At 40.8% G+C, this 21,776-nt stretch overlaps 1 protein-coding gene across 4 annotated transcripts in view; it reads right to left on the bottom strand.

The window, feature by feature from the left end:
* ACYP2 (acylphosphatase 2) overlaps nucleotides 1-19,286 on the bottom strand; it is a 29,272-nt gene extending 9,986 nt beyond the window's left edge. Inside the window, exons 1-3 of one of the 4 annotated variants that reach the window (XM_082049503.1) lie at nucleotides 19,079-19,286; nucleotides 18,482-18,498; nucleotides 17,163-17,272 (exon numbers count right to left, since the gene is read on the bottom strand). In XM_082049503.1, the coding sequence (XP_081905629.1) occupies nucleotides 17,163-17,272; nucleotides 18,482-18,498; nucleotides 19,079-19,148 (197 nt within the window). In that variant the 5' untranslated portion in view covers nucleotides 19,149-19,286. Of the gene's footprint in view, nucleotides 1-17,162; nucleotides 17,273-18,410; nucleotides 18,499-18,777; nucleotides 18,942-19,078 lie in introns of those variants that run through there. The other 3 variants (XM_082049504.1, XM_082049505.1, XM_082049506.1) reach the window with 3 other exon arrangements.
* Between the last annotated feature and the right edge of the window lie 2,490 nt (nucleotides 19,287-21,776).

Below are 21,776 nucleotides of genomic sequence, written 5' to 3'. Positions count from 1 at the left end.
TCACCACCAGAGCACATTTCCTCTTGGACACACACACCAAACCACAAGCTAAATTATTCAGGAACACTAAACAACTCCAGGAGCCTGGAAATCCTGGCACTCAGAGTCAAGAGAAGGCAAAATCCAGCCACCAAGGACTTGTGCTGGCAGTTCAGACAGCAAATGCTTGTAATGCTGATTCTAAGAATTAAACATACGTAATGCCATAAACAATCCAGTACACACTTGTTGACTCGCTTTTTGTTGCAATGCAGGGAATTTAGCCACAGAACTTCCATTAGAATTATGTAAAACACATGTCTAGCTCTCCTGCACTTTGGCGAAACTCTCAGGGTCTGCTGTGTAGCATCAATAAAGCAACAACACTATTGCAAGATGAGTTCCTACATTTAACTTGGCTCTCCTGCTTCTTCGTTACATGACAAATATAACATTCCAAGTATAAGAGCTGTAGTTATTACAAAGGTGCCTGCAAGTATGAAAATAAAGTATCTCTACTCTTATTAGAGAACAACTTTTTCTTATAGTATAAGGGAGCAAACCAGATTTTTATTTAATTAAAACAGTACATCCGTTTTGGCTTTAAACTTAATACAGGATGTTACAGTCTTGCCTACATATTTTTTGGTTTACTTAAACAATGGAAACGAGTTCATAATTCAAGCATTGACAGATCTTTTACTACCATGGTACAAATCATTCTGTTCTTTTATTATCCCTTGCTTTAATCATAGAAACAACCTACACTCCCCTTTATGCAATTCTGCATATTTATCCATATATTCTGGTACAGTATGTAGAAAAATACTACCACATTTTAATTTATCCACCAAACCAGATAAAACTCCACACTTCAGTTTTAAAGTAATTTTGTTTTAATTGTTGGACATTTTTCATGACTTGGCTTTCCAAAACTGGACGACGAAGCCCCAGAATCCATGAGTAATGAAGGGTCCATTTCCTATTTCAGTGAACAGTGCTTCATCCTCCAGGTGCAGCGAAGATCTGCGAGAGCCAACCACCCACTTCAGTAGTTTTCTAATCAGGGTATTCACTTCTAAAAATTAACCCAAGAGCCTGCTCCATTACAAATGTACCCAAACAACTGGTAAGCATATCTCAATACAACCCAAGGATTAAGTATATCTGTTCATGAAATCTGGATTGAGCTTCTTAGACAGAAATCCAGTATGAACTTGAAGAGACAACACCCTTTTTAATCCACACAAAAGGCAACATGATTACAGCTGAGATTCAGACTATCATTAAATATTGATATCTCCTGCTTTGCCTTGTTCTTACAGCAAGCAGCAAAACTACAGAAACAAAGCCAGAAACCCCGCCCAACTAAGCAAATTGTAATTGATGGTTTAAAAAAAAGAAACAAAAAAAAGCCCCTAAGACTGCTCTCCATACATCTTTCGCAACATACAGAACACGGGTTTTATTGGGAAAAAAGGTCACACATTTCCCCAGATATACAATTGATACACCACTGGTATGACCAGCAAAGACCAACGAGGAAACAGAGAAACCCTGAACAATAGAGCACTTGGAAGAGAAAACCTTGGTTTTTACCAAAACATGTACACAACCCTTACAAGATTAAGAAAAAGTCATATGGAAGACCCTAATGAGAACAAATTACCAGACCAGGAAACTATGCATAAACAATTCAGGCCTTGATCTCTATGGACAGTTTTAATACAATTACATTTGCAATGTGCATATGAGATGAGAATGATTACACGGCTGTAGCTTTAACATGAACCATAAGCAGTTCCAAATTGCTACGTTTAAATAGAACAGCCCCACAATCCTGATAGAAACCTGGCTGGACACCAGGCCCAAACACAGGCAAAAATGCAAAGGGGGATGCAAAGAGCCCATAACTCCAAATAACGGCAAGCTTTCCAATTCATTTACATGTGGAAGAATCTTTTTGAGCCTCCAGTTTTCCCTCCGCCTCTACTCCTGTTACTCTCACAAATCAAGGCTCCCTGGCCACATCGAAACTTTATTGTACAACTTGAGCGCTGGGAACACAGCTCTAATTTATGTTGCTCGCCATTACCTCCACCAGCAAGTTCTGAGAGGCTAAAATGTGACAAAGAATACCTAAATCTCTGTTTTATGATATTACTACATAGCATTCCGAAATGAACTCCTTCCCGATATGTTTTTACAGCCAATTCCAAGTCCCAAGTAACTACTTATTTACTGTTCTTTGGGGCAGCCCAGTGAATTTTGGAAGAGGCTACATTTGCCAGGGAATGCAAAACACATCCCTTAGGGCAAAATTCCTGCAGATAACAAAACTGTTGCAAGATAGATGCTGGTTAGAGGATACAAATCATTTCAGGTCAAAGATTTTTTTTTGTAAGACAGTTATTTTCATTATTACTATATGTACATTCACCGCCTTTTTAAACAGGTGAATCTTTGTTCACGAAGTTGTCCATCCTCCCTAACCTTACAGCACTTCCACTGTCAGCCAGGAGAATTTTCTGACCTTGTAAGGAAAAAACATTAATTAACATGTTGAATGTATTGTTTCACTTTCTAAACTGACATCTAAAGCATCACAACAGACCAGACGTCCAAATCACTACAAACACTGGCCAGCTTCAGTTCTTCAATGATGATTGGAATTTTCAATCTCCTAAATTTTTAAAGAAATAGGAAAATCTTGGAATATAACTGTATTAATAAGGTACTGATATTTACTTCAAAAATTAAAAAACAGGGTACTTTGCCACAAACAAGGCACTAAAAGCTTTGAAGAATTCAACAGTTAAAATAATTACTTACACACTTTTAATATGCTTTATAATTGCATGAGAACTTTCATTCATTTAGTCAGACATACATAATTATTAACTATGATCCAAACAAGTAGGGACATGCAAAAAACAATGTTTCTTTCAGAAGAATTTCACCTACATTGGTAGGCCACTACTAATACACCCAAATTATAACAAGACTCTTGTATGATATTAAGGGCAGAATTACTGTTTGAATGCTTTAATCTGACAGAATTAGAGTTAACACAAGACATCATCATGGTGGAGGTCATTTCTTGGAAATACTTCCAACTAGGGTCAAGTTTGTCTTACACAGACACTAATTAAAAGATGTTTAAAACCCTGCTTGACTGAAAACAAATCAAAAAGCAGTGATTTGCAAGGGGGGGCTGGAGTTTTGGAAGCCAGCCAGGATCAGGACAGCAGAGATGACAGAGCAGATCAGCAACCGCTTCATACCGAATCACATTTACCTCTGGCAACATGATTATGCAAGTTCATAGACCAATTAGCTATTTTAGTGGTATCTAAAAATGCACGGGGCTTTTTTAGAAGGGGCAGAGAAGGTCTACCTCAAAACTGGAGCTGTCACAACCAGAGGGCGACAGAGTGGGGGAGTCACATTGTTACTACCACTATTACTTGCTCTGTGAGTAGCAACTGCAGCATAACCCACCGAATTCAGCAGCAGCACTCACAGCACCAATGAGTTCCAGTTACTCAGAGTAGAGATACTACTTAAGGTGTGTGAAAAAAAAGCCCACAACAGTGGGAGGCAGAGGCTTCTACCTGTACTGCTGACATAAGGTATCATTAAAATTGTTAACGTTGATTTTTTTTAAGTGCTTCTGTTCTTCCTACCTCATCCTACCTCTTCAAAACCCATACCACTTAACCACCAAAAAAATTCAGGATTCCTCTGGAGTTAAGTACTTCCACCCAGAACATGCATCCCTCAGTCCAGATGTGAGCTACGATTTGCACCCCCAAACTGTCATCTTATTTGAAAGAAGTGTTTGGCAATATTAGCCACCAAAAGAAAACTGACATTTACATGCATCCGTTTTCTCATAGCATTGATTCCCCTGCAAAGTACATGGACACCAGGATTCTACTAGCCCAACTGGTGAAAGAAATATCTAGAAGGCAAAAAACAGATCGTGACTTCTACATACGCAAGTAGATTGACATCTAGTGTGAAAACACTGAACTACAAAGCCTGTATTGCACATAAACAAGGATGAATTTAAAATCAGTAAAAATACATGTGTATGTTTAACTGACAAAAGAACCAAATCCTCCAAATACGGTCACTTTTTTTTCCCTCCAAATAGCTACACAGAGCAAAAACATCGTACCAGTGAGTGAGGAAGTGTAATTTCTAAAAGATAAGTGACATGTTTGCAGAGAATCTTAAAAGCCACTGAGAGAATCAGGAAAGAAACTTGGGAAGATGGAGAATAGCACAGGCTCGCTGCTCAGGCAGAAGTACTCTTTCCAGCCTTGAATAAGGTAAGGTAGAAAAATTAAAGACAAGGGCAGAATGATTGCATGGTTTTAGTTTAACACCGAAAAAATAATCTTGAATGCCATCATTTCTGTGATGTAGGCCCAAAGACTGAGCAGGAGGGGTGCTAAGTAGTCTCTGGACAACTATGCTCTTTAGCACAACGCATATAGCCACAAAAACCAAAGTATGTCGTAGAACAGGTAAAAGGCTTTTCATAGACACCCCACTAAAGATCAAACTATAGTAAACTAAATTCTAGAGTAGTGACATCGATGCTAACTAGCTCTAGTCAGAGATTCATTCCTGCAATGTAACCTCAAGTGGCTGTCACCTCTTCACTCTCACCAGTGTCCTGTCCAAGTTAATGGCAGCACTGGCAGAGATTTCAGACCTGAACACATTTTTCTGGCAGTTTCAGTCATTCCAGTCCTATTTGCACCTCCTTGTCTGTAGTAATTTCGTAAAAGCAGTATCTGAAAAATAGTAGCTTAAAAAGCTGATAGCAGTGCATTCACACTACAACTTAGCTTGACATCGACTCAATATTTAAACAACCGCTGGTTTCTAGTGTTACAGATATGACCAAAGGCTTGTTCTTACTCAGGAAAACTTCAGACTCAAGGGAACCTCTGTGTGATGAATTGGAAGGGAGTGATGACTTCGGGATAAGCTCTGGAAATGGTAAATGCTTCTGGAACAACAAAACAAAGAGGTGCTCACTGTGCCATGTTTGCAAGGGCACAGAGCAGAAAGCTGTGAGCCTGGGCACTGAAATAAAACTTTCCTGACAGTAACTACACTGTACACGTCAACTCAACCAGAAAATAGTTTCTTGGCACCTTTTAAACCCTACAGAGTTCTAAAGGGAAAGCTAAAAAGAACTTGCTCAATACTAAAGACCTTGCCAATCTCAAATATATCCAGTTTTTCTCCCCAAGCTGATGATTTTCAGAAACTGCAACCAGGCTGAGTAAAATCTCTATCCTGTCAATTTTTGTTCTGTACTAGCAACCCAACAATGTGAAACTAACTGGAGAAACGCCCAGTAGAGACCCACGATTGCACCCAAGATAACTACTCCAGAAACATACTGCAAACAAATGTAAATTACATCTTTTTGGAACAAACAGCGTAAGCTTTGTTTTCCTTGGGTATCTGACACATCTAGGGGGCAAGTTTCTTTAGACTTACTTGACTGCATTCACCATATTTTACAGCTTAGACATGTAATTTATAGTTCATAGCGTTACTTTCCAAGTTTATTCCTACCCAAATCAGTTTGTGTCATCTCCTCACACACTAATCCTGCCACTCTAAGTCCTCCCCTGCCAGCCCTACTTTGTGTACATGGATTTTTTCACTGGACATGGACAGTTTAAAGACCACTATAATTTAATGTGATTAAGAGGGGTTTTGTATGCAACTGTAGGAAGAGAAACAGAACACAAACCAGAAATTAATGCATGTAGGGAAGGATATTTAATTATTTTCATCCTTTATCAGGAGAACTACACAAACTACACATCAGAACAAAATGGGCAACGAACCTGAACAGACATAGCACAGAACAAGAAATACCTGGAAACCATTCAGAATAGCCTTAGTTATCTCCTTTTCACTGAAGATTATTACCAATCCCACACATTCAGATTTATTAATCAAGTGCCAGAAAATAATGAGACCAGCTGAAATCTCACAAGATCTTTAACATAAAATTCAGAGGTTTTAAGTGCCTTTGGGCTTTGGCATTATCTTAAGAGCACCAACTATTTTCTCCGCAATATGCAAGGTGGGAAATCTTTATAGCAGAACTTTGATTCCTACATAGAAGGCTTGTATCAAGCACTAGGGCTGTAACAAAAAAACCTAAGTATTGTCACAAAAACCTTTCGTTGGCAATGCAATCAAGATGCAATCACTGGGTCATTAGTGAATTAAATATTATCAGTGCGCCTGAAGACAGGCTTCACAGATTGCTGCTGTTCTCTATAGAGTTAATTAACTAAAGACTAACCTTCCTTTCTAGACATTATTTTATTCACCAACTAAACCACACCAGATGTTATTTCCTAGAGCAACAGCCCTCTTCGCATAATTTCTAAAGCTATACTCTTTTCTTCCACAGGAATTTAATTTTTCACCCTTCTTGAAAAAAATAAAAACTTTCCATTCAGATCCATATGCTTTGAAAGAATCCCTTTATGAGGCTGGCTTTATTTTTAATACATCACTAGATCACTTAAATTTCATCAAGGCAGAATTCCTTTGCCATCCAGTCACTTTGTCTCGCTATAGGAGTATAAATGTGGCCAAAACTTCAATTCGAATTGCTACAAGAGGAACTTGTTTGCTGTTAAGCTGTAGTAGAGCCAGAACAACTGGGAGGGCAAAAGTGCCCGTGGATTTCAATGTCTGCTGGCCCCAAGGCAGCTGCTCTTCTTTCTACAGGAGAGTGACACAATTGGGGACAAAAAAACAAACAAACAAATCATTTAAAAGGACTTGATCCTCCTGCCAATCTTGCTCTTTCTTTGAGGTGGTTATATAACCAGAACCCTGGGTTTTGTCAGCTTTTAGAGCACTTCATCTTATGCCTCCCTCTTAAGTGAACTCCACCTCACTGCCCTCACCAGCTCCAAAGCTAAGAAAAAGATCTTTTCCTTACTGTATCTGTCCTGAAATGTCAGCAAACGGCAGGCTCTTTGAAATACTGCCTAGAACAGTAATAATGCACTAGTTACTGTAAATGTGGTCATTTTTTCCTCATACAATAATTACTTAAATAAAAATGGGAACACGCAGGTCAGCCCTTGCGTTTTGTACCCCTGTATTTAGATACGACCTTGAGGTTGACTCCAAAAGTCGCTGGCGTGTTCCGGTGCTGATCCCCTTACAGAGCAGGGAGGCAGCTGGAGAGAAGGGGGTTACCAACCGCAAGGCTCTAAATAAGCAGCACCAACATTAACCCAAACCGGACGGCATGTTCCCCCGGCCGGCGAGCCCGCCTCACCTCTGCTCGTGTTCCCTTCACCGCTGCTCGCTTTCACTGGAGGATTTGCTTAATCTTCTGACCAGCTGAACATGACTGTTCTGGACTGTATTTTAGGAGGTGTAGATCAGAGAACTTATTTCTACCTAAAGACAGCTGTTGAAAATTAACACTTGCTACATACCAGATACACTTTATTGACATCAACACATCATTGAAAGTACTATAAATTCTCTGTCCTTTTCCACTTCGTCCTTTGAGGGTTTTCTAACAACAGCAACAATAAGCAACTGCCTACCAGGGAAACTGCTGCTGCAAACACACACTTTGCCACTGTGGAACACTGACTCACATTAACCAAAGAGACTATGTATTTACTGCCCTTGGTGCTCTGGTATTTCTGTTCCTTTTCTTCACCACAAAAATATTGTATTAGACAGCACATAGCACCTGGCAAAGAATAAGAAAATATGCTGTTTCTGTCCAGCCCCCTGTATCTCAAAGCACATGCTGTGATTTCACACAGGCAATGAAGCAGAGTCAGGTTGCCATGGCAGGTGCCACGATGCTGTCAGAAGATACACACAGACCCCTGCACCAAGAGCCCCACTAAGACACCTGGGCTCCGTATTTGTCCATTTCCTTATTCATGCCATCACTTTTGATAGCCACCTTAGCTGGGAAAACATTTAGAGTTCTATTTTCAAACCATATGGTAACACAGACCTCTTCTATGACTTGCTACAGGCAGTCACGTTCCCAGTGACACAGCCCCCCTGGGAGAAGACAAGTTTCCATGCAAGACTCCAACTAAAGCCATTAACTTTTCTTTTTTTACCTCCATTTGGGAGGAGAGCTAAAGCAGCGTCAGGCGAGGATGGCCAATAGCACAGCGCGGGTTCCTTAGGGGCACTGTTGTCAGGGTAAAGGCATCAGGCCGGCCTCTAGTGGGAAAGATTCTTCAGTGATCCCTGCACAGGTCACAGCGCTGTCCCACAAGCTCCAGCATCCCCTCCCACATCAATCCCACACGGCAACATGACATTTTAACTCGCTGGGCAAGGCAAGCACTGGCACCTATCCCACCAACATGCTGCTTCACGCCCAGGTCCCATATGTGGTCCATACTCTGCAACTCCCATTTGTCTCCAGCAGGCATAGCTACACCCCTGGCAACTAGAAAACCTGGGATTATTTTTACATCCATTAGATCACTCCCAGCACAATGAAACAAAACATGGAGCATTTCTCAATGTGTGGTAGTCAATATTCAGCCTTCTACATTCTTCTGTTTGGGAATAACAGGAACATCTCTCAATATTAGCTAAAAAAGGAAACGAGACACTAAGCTGAGTAGATTTTTGTCAGCCTAAACTGCCTGAATAGTTGTGACTAAGCTCAGGCAAAAGAACAGCTTTAAGGCAATGAGAATAACATACAGTTTTAATAAAACACTACGTCTGGTGTTTTTTTAATGTTTATCTCTGGGTCCGCAAGTCCTGAGAAACCTGCTGTACATACGCAAACTGTGCGGCAGAGATAAATCCTGCCTGCTGGTCAGGTCCTATCACCAAACCCTTTAAAAGGATAATGAAGACAGCATCACATTTCAGAAGAGCTTTCCTGAATGCCTGCTGAGCTGACCTTGTTTACAAGTACTCACTGAAACGATTAATTGCTCAGACGTTCCACTCCACACTGCAAGGGCTCAGAGTTTCTGCCTATACTATCCATATGGACGTGAGCCAGAAAGAAAATTTCTATGTAATTATCCAATTAATTATCATTAATGTTAGCATTTAACAAAAAAAAAGCCAGCTGGCATACATCGCAATCACTTCACTTCTGTTGTGCAAGAACTACAAAAGGCATTTGTTTTCTTATTAATAGCTATAAAATACAGGCAAAGTTGAGTAGTTTTGTTTTGTTTTAAACTACAGAGGATCAGAAGGGTGAAGGACTGGACTGGGAGTCAGGAAACAACTTGAATTCAGAGTCTGCAACAAAATTCCTGTACAACCAAGCCAGTCAATTCATCTCTGTGCTACAGGCTCACATTTGTAAATTAATACTTTCTCATTCACTGGCTTTATTGCTTAATTCTATTATTTGTTCTTTGGTAGCAAGAATCTCCTATAACATGTTAATAAAGCAGAACGGGGTCCTGACTGACTACAGCCTACAATATTTTCTTTGTACTGTATACTATCAGGGGGATTTTGATATTAGAAAGATATGATCTCTTCTGAACCTAGCAGAGGCTGACCGCTGCAGCTGGCCCAGAGGGTCCACATGCAGCTACTCTATGGAATTGTTTTCAATTTTAACTCATGTGTGTGTTAGAAATTTAAGGAGCCAAGCATTTACCAAAGTTTGCCTGAGCACTCATTCCAGATACAGATGGTACCCTTCACAGCTATCAATTTCAGCACCATTACAATAGTAAAAATACTTTTTTTTTAAGTTACTCTATATCATTACTGATGCATTTATGACATAATTAACTACAATAAATAGCATTAAGCGTGCCCTAGGCTGAGTAAGAGTAGGTCCTGAGAGCTGAATTTCACACAAAGCGGTGGATGTGTTACAGGAACTGGACAATACAGAAATCCATCAGATCTTTATCTTTGACGGATCCTGATAGATACCCTGACATCCCTGGCACACTTAGCACACAGAGCACTTCAATCTTCAAACCAAGCAGAGATGTATCTCATTTCACTCATGCTAATATTCAGCACTTTCTCCCCCTCATTAGGAGAATATAGCAGTTCAAGGAAAGCTGAAAACACAAACAGAGACCACAGCGCTGGCAGAGTTCAGCACCGGACAGGCAGCCCTTTCCCAGCAGGTCCCACACACCACGTTGTGGGGATTCCTGCCGAGCAGTCCTGGGGCCAGTATGACATAATATAGCAATTCATGCTCACACCAAAAAATCCAGGAAAACAAAACAAAACAGCCAAATGGAGAGCGGTCATTTTGCAAAGCATCACAGGAGCCCTGTTTGCCTGAGCTGTTGTAAAGCTGATCACATCCTACCTACGACTTTTTTTTTAAATGTAAGTAGACATCACAAGTGATGTTTGTGATGAACAGCAGGGAACAGCCATGTGTCCTCCTGTTCCTGAAGGCAAGCAACACTGCTCAACAAACAGTTTCCCAGCCAAGCAGAACACAGCACAAGCAACAGCAGCACAAAAAAAATCTGCATATATACTGGCAACCACAGACAGGTTACGGGTGTGCTTCACTGGAAAACAGGCAGCTGACCTAGGTGTTTCAACAGATTTATCTCCAAAAGGAACTGAATTTGCACCCCAACAAACTGGTTTTCATCCAAATACGCTGCCAGTTTGCCTATGAGGGCAGCCTGAGCTTTCAAAGTTCACATCCCCAAGACAGTTGTGCTATGCAGACTTGGTCGAGACCAACCCTTCCAACACTCCTGGCTGTGCAGCAGCCTCTGCAGAGCTCCAGTCCTTCCTGCCCCCGACTAACAGGGAAGATCTCTGGTTCCAGGATCCAGCTCTCAGATCCGCAGCCTGTGAAAGCAGGGCAGCCCAGGGAGATCTCAAACAGCCAGCAGCTGCTTTTCTCCAACCCTCCTAGAACACCGAGCCAAACCACCTCATTTTCCTAAACTCTTAAAAATCTCCTCTCCAAAACACTGCGCCATCTACATTTAAAGATTTTAAACCTATGCAGACTGACTGTGAGTATAGCTGTGCTGTATGAAAGGTTTCCTAGTACTGACCTTGAAATTTGATTTCAAGGAGTGCCTTATATGATACAATGAGCAGGGAAAAAGGCTCAGGACTGGCATTTGTACAGCGTAACAGGATTTCAGGTGAGGTCCTATATGGCAGATCAAACCTGCTCAGATCCAAAAATATGATGACTGAAATCTCATTAAAAGATTGCTTGGAGATTTCTGAGCAGGAATAGATTAGGTTTGTAGCTCCAGATGGTTTGTTTTCTAGTAAATATTAAAATTGTAACCTCATCTAGGTGTTCCTGCTCCAGCAGGGGGATTGGACTAGATGATCTTTCGAGGTCCCTTCCAATCCCTAACATTCTGTGATTCTGTGTGGGTTAGAGTCAAAAAAGGGAAGGAAAACTATTTGTCCAGGACCCTCTTCCATCAGAATTGTCACTGGGAGTTCAAGGAATCCTTTTATCAAATCTAATATCAGCTGCCCATTTTAAACTCTGCTTTTCTTTCATTAAGTTCTGAACACTTTCCAGGCTCTTTCCAGACTTCCTTTGTTCCTTTAGCAGCGGGGAAACAAGCAGGAAGAGCCCACAGCATCACTGCATAGGAGCACAAGTCTGAACACCGCTGGAAAGTACTTAAAGTACACAGCAGAGTATTCATTATAGATTAAAACAGTCAGCTGTTTCACCCCAACTACAGAAAAAAACACCACAAAGAATAACAGCTCTGAAAAGAAAGCCTCTAATCCAGTAACACACAGTGAATGCAGTAAATCAACTCAAGAGCAAAAGGATGTGAGATCAAGCCCAGTGCCTCCTCCAAGTTTATATAAATTATTCTCTGTAAAGAGGCTTCAGGATCCCCTTCAGAGGGGCCACATAAAACAAAGGCGAAGATACAAGAAGTACTGTTAACTCTGCAGGATAGTTGGTAACATCCAGCACAGTTCAAGGGGAAAATCTCAGGGTACCACATTAACCAAATAAACACTATTTCCCTGGAATGCAAGACGAGGGAGTGCAGGGAGGAGTTGGGAAAGAAAACAAGGTAAAATTGAGTTATACATCAGTACATCCAACCTCCCTGAACTTTTCACTCAAGTGCCTTTGTGTCCTTTCCCATAGCAGCCTTCTGGGTGTATCAGGGCTGGCTCAAATGCATCCAAAAACCCAAACCACTTCCTTGGCTGTACAAGTGTCCCCTGCAGGTTCATTTCCACCATTACACCTAAGTTAACATGCAAAGAAGTGTTACAGTTTCTTCTCCTAAAGAAAACCTAGATTGAGCTGAATTTTTTAAAAAAATCCTTTTAAAATGGAGAAAAAACTCAACATGCAGACTAAAACCTGTTCACTTTATATCTCAACATAAATTGCATATTAACATCTAGAGTTCTGCTGCTCAAGGAACCCAGTCAGTCTAAATATGGATGGGTTTTTTACTAGCACTTGGTTCCATTTCATGCCATTATGGCTATTCTCTGCAAACAATTAAAAACTATATTGAGGAAAAACGTATTTATTCAATGCCAGTTGGTACAGACAGGAACCTTGGATACACCTGACTAATGAAACAGAGAGAATGGCAGTTGTGATATTAACTAATACAGAGCTTCCTTCTCCCCTTTTACATTGTAAAAATCTACATTTTTTTCTATGCAAATACACACTGAAGTAATTTTCAAGTCTCATGTCATTTATGTGTTTAATATTTCTTCTTCTTGCCCAACATCAATATTAAAAATTAAAACATTCAAATTAAATTAGCACTAATTTACTAATTAAAAAACACCTCCAAGACAAGCAATCTATATTTCATAACATGCCTTTCTACAAAGACAGGAAGAATAATTTCGGTGCTCTTATATACTGCTTGGGTCTAAAAAACGCCCTAAGATTTTACATTTTGATGCGTTACCCTGGTTTGAAATCTTTCATTTTTGGAATAAATTCTGAACACTACAAGATTCTTATCTTCCTTTTTTAATGGATAATGAAGTAATAGGTCATCGTCCAAAGCTCCGAAAATTCTCCCAGGAAGGTGATTTCTAGCCCCTCAATGCAAGTTGCTATGGCAACAACCACGACGACTACAAAGGCTCTAACCTTATTTGATGAATAAAATGGAAAAGAATATCACAAGATACTATGATGAAATACCCTGTGCTACAAGTCTTGCTGGAAAAAGAAAAGACACAAAAGGACTACCTCCTCCTATATCCCACTTAACAATATCCAGGCTGGCAAAAAAACCCTCAGCTTACCATAAAACCTTATGTCACTATGTTTTAGAAAAGTTGCGACTCTGCTTTTCTTGGGACTTCAGTATTCTTGGTCTTACAGACCGGTAAAAGACCAAAAATGAGCTTTTAGTATCCGAGGAGAAGGGGTGTTATCTATGTGGAGCAGTAGCAGCAAACAGACAGGGCTATAAAATACAGCAGGAAAAAGGTATTGAAGAAGATGGATTCTGCCATAAGTATCTAAAAATAGATTCGCTTCAAATGAAGTATTTATAGGTGAAAGTATCTACAGAACAAACAGCTCCATCTAGAGGTTACAGAGCAGGGGATATTAAAGCAAATTTACAGGGAAAAGATGCCTTCCAGCACCACAACAAACATGCTGAGCTGTGTTCAGCACTAAGTGAATGCTCCACTAAAGAAATGAAACTTCTTGCACATGCAACACTTTTCAGGCCCAAACCCTTCACACTTACCTACCATTTTCCACTTTTTCCTTCCAGAGTCAGAATGCCCCTGCTAAATTGTTAAATGCTCCAGAACAAAGTCTATTTTGCATGTCATCTTTTGAAGTAATTAGTCATAATCATATTTTATGTCTGCAGGGAAACAATTACTTCCACACTTTAGGACAAAATCCAGGCTCCAGCACAACTGCTGGAGAAACTCCAGCAGGCTCAGGTAAAAACTACCCAAGACTCTCCAAAGATCACCAGTTACCCAGCCAACTGATTTTCTCTAACATACCCTCACTTCACTGGAGAAGTTGAAGTATGGACAGTCAACTCCAGCTCTCCTGCTTTAAATCTTATTTTCTCCACTTTATACCGGTTCTGGTCACTATCTCAAATCTACACTTGCATTACAATAATGCTTAAAATAGATCACCAGGACTGGCCTCATCGTTCCTTCCAGGTTATATTTTACCTTGCAGCCTGCATTAAAAAAATATAAAAATAATCACATAAAGGCATTGTTTCTTGAGCCTGTCCTGGACGCTTCCGAGCTGTGCCTCACGACACAAGCAGTGATACCAAGTAGAACAAAAAGGGTCAGAAAACCAGGAGCAAAGGAGCGCTGCTGGAAAATGGTTGGGTTGGAGCTGTGCCGTGTTCCTGCTCCAGAACAAAGGCCGGCTTTGGGATTCGCTCCATGCTCTCGTACCATTGGAGTGCCTCATGGTGTTTTTCTCACATCTTACACTTTCCCCATCTTTAACCTCTTCAAACTCCTCTCCCTCATGCCTCCCTTCCATATCACTTTTCCTGTTTCCCTGTTCTAGAATCACACTTGCTCATGGCACTCCTACTCTCTTTTTTAGACTATGTCCTCAATTCTTCTTAGCATCATGAAAAGATAAACGTTTCTGATAGGCTAAAACACCCCCTTCCATCAGGAAAGCACTAACATTACCAAGCCAGAGCCACTAAAAGAACTAAGAAATCATTTTATTCCCACTAAGACATGATTTTTAAAACTCCCAAGTGCTGCAACTCTGAAAAATCAGGTAATTTTGTGCGTGAAGTTTCATTTGTAAACTTATGCAAGTGTGGAAATACCTGTCCAAAAGACTGCGCAAACTTCTTGAAAAATTTCTACATCATTCCAACATTTGAAATAACACCAGGAACCTTTCTTAAAACACCTTTCAGTACTGATTCACACCCTGCATTTCTTTGAAAAGCATTCAGTTTCTTTGAACATGGAGACCTCCAAATTTTTAAGTGTCATACACATACAGTCTCTTAAGTTGTCACTAGCTAGCAAATACAAACCAGAGCTTGCATAGGAAGTTGGTGCCAAAATTTCCTTCTAATTATTTACCCCAGTTCAAATACATATATGTGTTTATGATTACTGGTTTACATTAATTTGCCATGGCAGAAGCAAGCCTCATTTTTTTCTCATTTAATACAGCATTTTAAACAACTTCTGAATGTAGAACACAGTATCATGAATTCCTAGTAAGCACAACTGAGTATTAAAAAAAAAAACACTGTAAGCTCTGGTAAAAACTTTTGAAAGCTTAAACCTATTTTGACGTTCTATTAACATTTTTTAGCAGAGAGAAATAAGGGCTTTCAAAGTAACTATTCATATACAATTGCTCTTTTTTCATGTGCAAGTTCACCAATTTAATGCCAAAAATAAACCCACTACCTTTTCAACACAGGGAACAAGGAAAAGTGCACTGTTTCTCCTTCAGCATTCTGCTCTAGAGTCTCCAATTTAATAATGGGGATCTCAACACACACTTCAACATTGCAACATTATTCCCACATCAGAGGAAAATGTCAATTTCCAGCAGTTTCATTTCAGAAGAGGCAGCAACTCAAACCAGCTTTTTATTTGGTCTGAATATCAGGCACAATGTACATGAAAAGCTTCAGCATTGTTTTCTTGTCACAAGCCAGTTTGCTGATCCTACTTGAAATTGTCTAACAATGGAAAAAATAAAAACTTATTTCCTTTTGGAATATTGTGTACACCATCACATCTTTTGAGAACAAGCCCAGTCTTGTTAGTCTAATCTTGCAGAGAGATCCTCTATTACATATAAACTTCCTGGGTTTGGGGTAAACACAGTTTCCTTTGAATCCCATCAACACACATAACCAGAAAGGGAGAGAGGGACAGACAGAACACTGCAATCTGCAGGAAATCTAGTTCATGCAAATACAAGAAATAGCAGGAGCTAAACTATGCTTTCACTTAAACAAATGCAAATAAACCAACTGGCTGGAATTTTTTTTAATAAAAAAGTACTCCAACAAATAGAAACCAAACCCTGATTTCTCACGTTCTTTTTCAGTGTTCAGAATTAACTAGAGACGGCACCAAGGTTCTACATTTACAAAATATTTACAACAAGCTATTAACAAAGGTCTTCCAGCACATCAGTATGAACTTGACCTAGGAAACAAAGAACCCAGGTTTCTCTGGCTTTGTAAGTGTTTCACAGTCCGAAACTAGCAACCTCATGTTAAGCTTCAGATCAAAAAAATTCCTACAAGTACTTCTGTCACATTAGATAATCACATATGAATCTCTTTACCTAAAAGTGTAACACCCTTTTCTCTGCAAAAAGTCAACTTAGATTTATCTAAATGCAGTTTTGAAGCAGCTCCTGTATCAGAAAGTGCTGGCTGAACTTGCACTGATAACTGCCCATCCATAATAAAGTCACAAAGGAAAGTTTTACCATCACCCATTCTTTGTTGAGAGAACAAACCACTGAAGGATTTTTAAAAACTCCCAACAATCTCCCTACATACACTTGCAGAAAATGATAGTTGGAAGCAACTGAATTAGGCTTTGTGTTTTTCCAGGCATCATTTCCTCAGAGCAATAGCTGTAAGCATTTGGAAACTGCCAGTTTCATAAAGAAAATCATACCCATTATTTAAAGACAACAAATATCAAAATTCATTTCCAGATAGAGACTAGAGGCCTTTGCTGAAATATGTATCAACTTTTTTTTTTTAAACCGGGGTAGAGGAAAAAAAAATAAATCATCCTTAAACCCAGTTTTCTTTCCATTAAGCAGAGGCTGAGTAAGCATTTCAACAAGCCTTTCAGTCTGTTTCTTTATAGAGATATTTCTAAGAATTAAAAACCAGATCTGCACTCACTTGTATGAATAAAGGCTTTATCTTCATTTCACAATAAAAGAATATGCTAGGGAAATACACTGACAAATTGATTATACATGCTATTTTTAAGCTTAAAGACTCTTTTTACAGCTTAAAATAATATATCTCAACTCCTTAAAACCAAAACTGGTTATTGAAAGTATTATTACATTACCAACATATGAATCTACATGTCACTTTGGATTAAAAATGTTTCTATAAATGACTTTAGTAAGACTTAAAAAGACCCACAAAAATACTTACATTGCGTTTACTTTATCTTCTGGGCCCTGAACCTGGCCCGTTACGGTTCCTTGGCTGGTATTTTTCACCCAGCCAACCACTCCCAATTTCCTGGCTTCCTCTTCTGTGTACTGATTGGAAAAAGAATGAAAAGGGACAATCAGTGTCAACACATACACTGCATGGACACCACTTAAAACCCCACTAGTTTTCATAGCTTTAAGATCTACAGGTAACAAAAAAATCCATAGCTGATGGCATACCCAGACATTAAGATATTCCTGCCAGCTCTGAAGTTGCAGAAGTAGACAACTTTTGAATAAGAGTAAGAATTTACTTATACATAATAAATGTATAAATAGATTCACACTTCCATTTTCACAGCTTTTTATACTTTTCTTCAGAAAAACCATACATACGATGGTTCCCACCAAGACATTACACTACTCGTAATAAAAGTAATCCTCCTCTTTGCTTTATCATCTGTACACACACACAAATCTGATGGCGTGAGGTTTTCTTCAGTCACAGGGAGGCCAAAGACTTGCTCCACTTATTTTAGGAACTTTAAACACAATTTATTAGCCTGGGACTGGCACTATGGTGTGTTCACATGGCCCCGGGTCAGCCCAAACCAAGGCAGAGCAAACTTGCATTTGCCCACTCTGTGTGGACACGCACTTTCCACTTGATAGAATAACTACATTCAAGACATACTATATTATAATCCTCTGTCCATTTAAATTTTGCACATTTCACAAGGCATATAAACTACGCATAAGAAATTTTAGGTCTAATATGAAGCATGGACAAATAACTGTTCTTATTTGAAATGTCCTCTTGTTTCCTGGGTTTCTGCAAAATGCAAAACTACCTGCTGCATGTTCAGAGCTGGTGGAGACATTTGCCTGGGGTACGAGTGACAGGCTGCATGTTTGCAGCACACTGTCACCAGGAAACACAACAAGCTGCTTCAAATACTGGTATTATAATTGCCATTAAAAAAAAAAAATAAAATAAAGTGGAACACATTGTTTCAGAAACTAACATAAAGATCTCCAGATTTAACCTTTCTAAAGATTAACATATTATAATGCTCTTGTGGCTGTTTTATCACAAGTAATCCCAACAAGCAACACATCAGTAAGCTTTCAGAAATACGTTTTAATATAACAGTAATATAAAACATTTTTTTTCCTTTTAAATCCACTTGCAATACTTAGCCATCTAAGTGAGAACTGAACACAGCAGTTGGATATGTTTACAGACCTGCTGCCGTATTTTTAGCACTGGAAATACTATACTGTAAAGTAGAACCAGTAAACGGGCCATTGCCTTACCATCCTGAAACAAACACCTAGGAAAGAAACAAAAAAAAGAGACATTAGAATCATTTGAAAGAATAGCACTTCTAGGAATTTCTCTTAATATAAAGTTACAGTAAGCTGTGTACAAGTCATCCACAGTCTTTTCTTACAAAAATTTCAGAGAGTAGTTACGACATTTTAACATTGGGCAAACTCTACGGAATGTGGGTACAAGCTGGCCTCGAGCCTTCATTTCAAAATCGATTATTTCCACTGATGCAGTTAGCACCCGCGGTTTTCTAAGGAAGACGTTGCAGTTTGGGAATCACCTTTGAGTTAATTTCCACCCTAAAGCTTCGCTGCCAGCCCTGAGGGGGCACACGACACATTCCCACAGAACCGCGCTGACAGAGACGCGGCTGGCGAAGCGTTTTTGACAGAACAGGCTGTGCTCTCCAAGGAACCTTCCGAGCCTTGAGGGGGAACATATTTACAACCTTTCCCCCTCCTTTTCCGTCAGGGACGCTCCCGCTGCCCCGCACGACGCCGCCTCAGCGCCCGCGCGCATGCGCAGCTGCCACCGCCGCCTCAGCGTCCCTCACCCTCCGCCATCACACGGCCCCTCTGTACCTTGCACTCGCCCAAACACTTCGTAATCCACCGACTTGAGCGCGCCGGAGGCCTTCGCCAGGGCAGACATGGCGGTTGCAAGGGCGGAGGAGGAGCCGCTGCCGCGTCCTGGCGCTGCTCCCTGGGCCGCGGCCGAGCGGGGCCGCCGCGTCCCCTCAGCGAGCGGCGACAGGACGGCAGCGCGCGAGGGTCAAGATTCCCGCGCAAGCGGCCGCCGCGCGCTCCAGGGCGGGGCACGACACCCCAAACTGACCGCGCCTGAGAAACGGGGGAACCGCCCGTCGGGAAAGAGCTTCCCCTCCACTCTGCCCTGGGGAGACCACACCTGAAATATTGTGTCCAGTTGTGGCCCCTCAGTTCCAGCAGGACAGGGAACTGCTGGAGAGAGTCCAGCGCAGCCACCAAGATGCTGGAGGGAGTGGAGCATCTCCCGTGTGAGGAAAGGCTGAGGGAGCTGGGGCTCTGGAGCTGGACAAGAGGACACTGAGGGGGGACTCATTCCTGGGGATCAATATGGAAAGGGTGAGTGTCAGGAGGATGGAGCCAGGCTCTTCTGGGTGACAACCAGTGATAAGGAGCAATGGGTGCAAACTGGAACACAGGAGGTTCCACTTAAATTTGAGAAGAAACTTCTTCCTGGTGAGGGTGGCAGAGCCTGGCCCAGGCTGCCCAGGGGGTTGTGGAGTCTCCTTCTGTGCAGACATTCCAACCCGCCTGGACACCTTCCTGTGTAACCTCAGCTGGGTGTTCCTGCTCCATGGGGGATTGCACTGGATGAGCTTTCCAGGGCCCTTCCAATCCTTGACATTCTGGGATTCTGTGAGGTACTCACTGAGCCCTGGGAGGGTGTTTCTCCCTCTTATATTTCTATACGTTGAGAGAGCAAAGGTCTGAACGAAACTGTCTCCTCTTCCAGGGCTGCCACAGGAGGTGTAAACACGCAGCCGAGTCTCCCCACACAGAGCATCTCGTGACAGGTAACCAGCATTAGCCTATTCCAGGGGTTTACAAGAATTGAAACACAAAAAGTAAGTAATTACCTCAACTGAAGTAATTTTGACTGATAACGTGGAGTGTTAAGTAGTTTGAAAGATAAAACATACAAATCCCCCAAACCCAGATTTATCTTGGGCATCCCACCCTGACGAGGCTGCGTGACTGACTTTTCTCACATCTCCACATTAAAGCTCTCACCCAGAGTTTTAAAAGCTCATTTCCCTACTGTGCAGAGGCAAATACTGCAGCAGCAGGCCCTGGAAACAAAGTTCAGCTCATGCAAATTATTCTCCAGACCTTCACTGATGCCTATCAGTCCTCATGTTTTCATCAGCAAACCTTTCCAGAAGTGTTTGCATATAATTACTTTTAGGCAGATGCTACATGTGCAAAAATACAGGCCAAAACCTGGTTGTTTAGTGGGCCGAGTCTCCAACCAAACACCACAAAGACTTTCTGTCTGCTTGCAGTTTAAGTTCCTCCCACTGCTCAATTTGCTTTTACTAAAAAATGAAAGGTGGATTCGGGTAGAATCCCACACTAAAAACGAAAGACGAACACAACCCTCTCTCACAAAGACATAAAGCCAGGTTAACTGTGACTTTACAGTGAAAATAGAAATAATTTTATTTGCTCCCTCCATTGGGCAACTCCCTCCCACACACCACTCCATGTCCTCACACTAGTGCAACATAACCCGAGCTGTTTACTTGTTTGGATCTCAGGACTAGAGGGAGGTTAAAAATAGAAAAGCAATTTTTTTTCTAGGTCTTGATCTGAGACACATCAAGTAACTAGATAAGCAACCATTCAGTTCAGTACAGAACAAAAATAGTCACAGAATCAGAAAACTTCCAGAATCAGAGGGAACAGAAACACAATGGACAGTGCTTCATCCTTTTCTTTGACTATATAACATTAAATCAAACCCTTGCCTGCTACACGTGTCACACATTTTGCTATGGTGGAATCAGCACCATTTTGTTTTTAAAAAGGAGAATTCTATAGAAAGAGGAACAAATGCAGCGTAGACTGAAAATCTTGTCATTCGCTGCCATCTACCAGCAGTGAAGAGCAAGACAGGTAAAATGTAAATTTATAACAAGCATATTTACAGTATAAAGCACTGCAACACAAGCCTTGGAACCAGAGCTTGTTCTGGTACTGGTTACACTTTGCTATCTGCACATTCCAGCACCGGCAACCTTTGTTTTATCAAGAGAATCTTGGACCTTTCAAGAGAGTTTTCTTGATATCACTCAGGTCTCCTTATATCTGCCCTGGACTTGTTCTCAGATGGGACTCCATTCCTGTCACTGCCCTCAAGAGCTTCCTGGCTCTGAGATCCTCTCATCTCCTGTCTTCACACTGCTATTGCCTTTTTTTCCAGAAAAGTCAGCTTAAAACATTTTTGTCATAATAACATCTTGCCACTCTTTCCCTAGATTAGTCCAAGTTTCTCATTATTTCATGACAAGTAGCAGACATACAGTGCACAGCCTGAAGCATTCCAGAAGATGATACCATGAAACACCTAATATTTTACAGTAATCAAACAGTACTCAAATGCCCTAATTAGCAAGAGAGCATTTGTACACACTACCAAGAAATGCAAACAGCCTGTATGAAGTCAATGAAGTTCTAAGGTTTTTCCCCACCTCTTTCAGCTGTTTTCTCTAGGCTGGTGATGTTGGCCTAGGAA

This window comes from Streptopelia decaocto (assembly GCF_964273445.1).
Source record: "Streptopelia decaocto genome assembly, chromosome: 3".
Classification (NCBI taxonomy): Eukaryota; Metazoa; Chordata; class Aves; order Columbiformes; family Columbidae; genus Streptopelia; species Streptopelia decaocto.
Note: the sequence above shows the minus strand (reverse complement) of the source record. Positions and strands in the feature narration are given on the sequence as shown.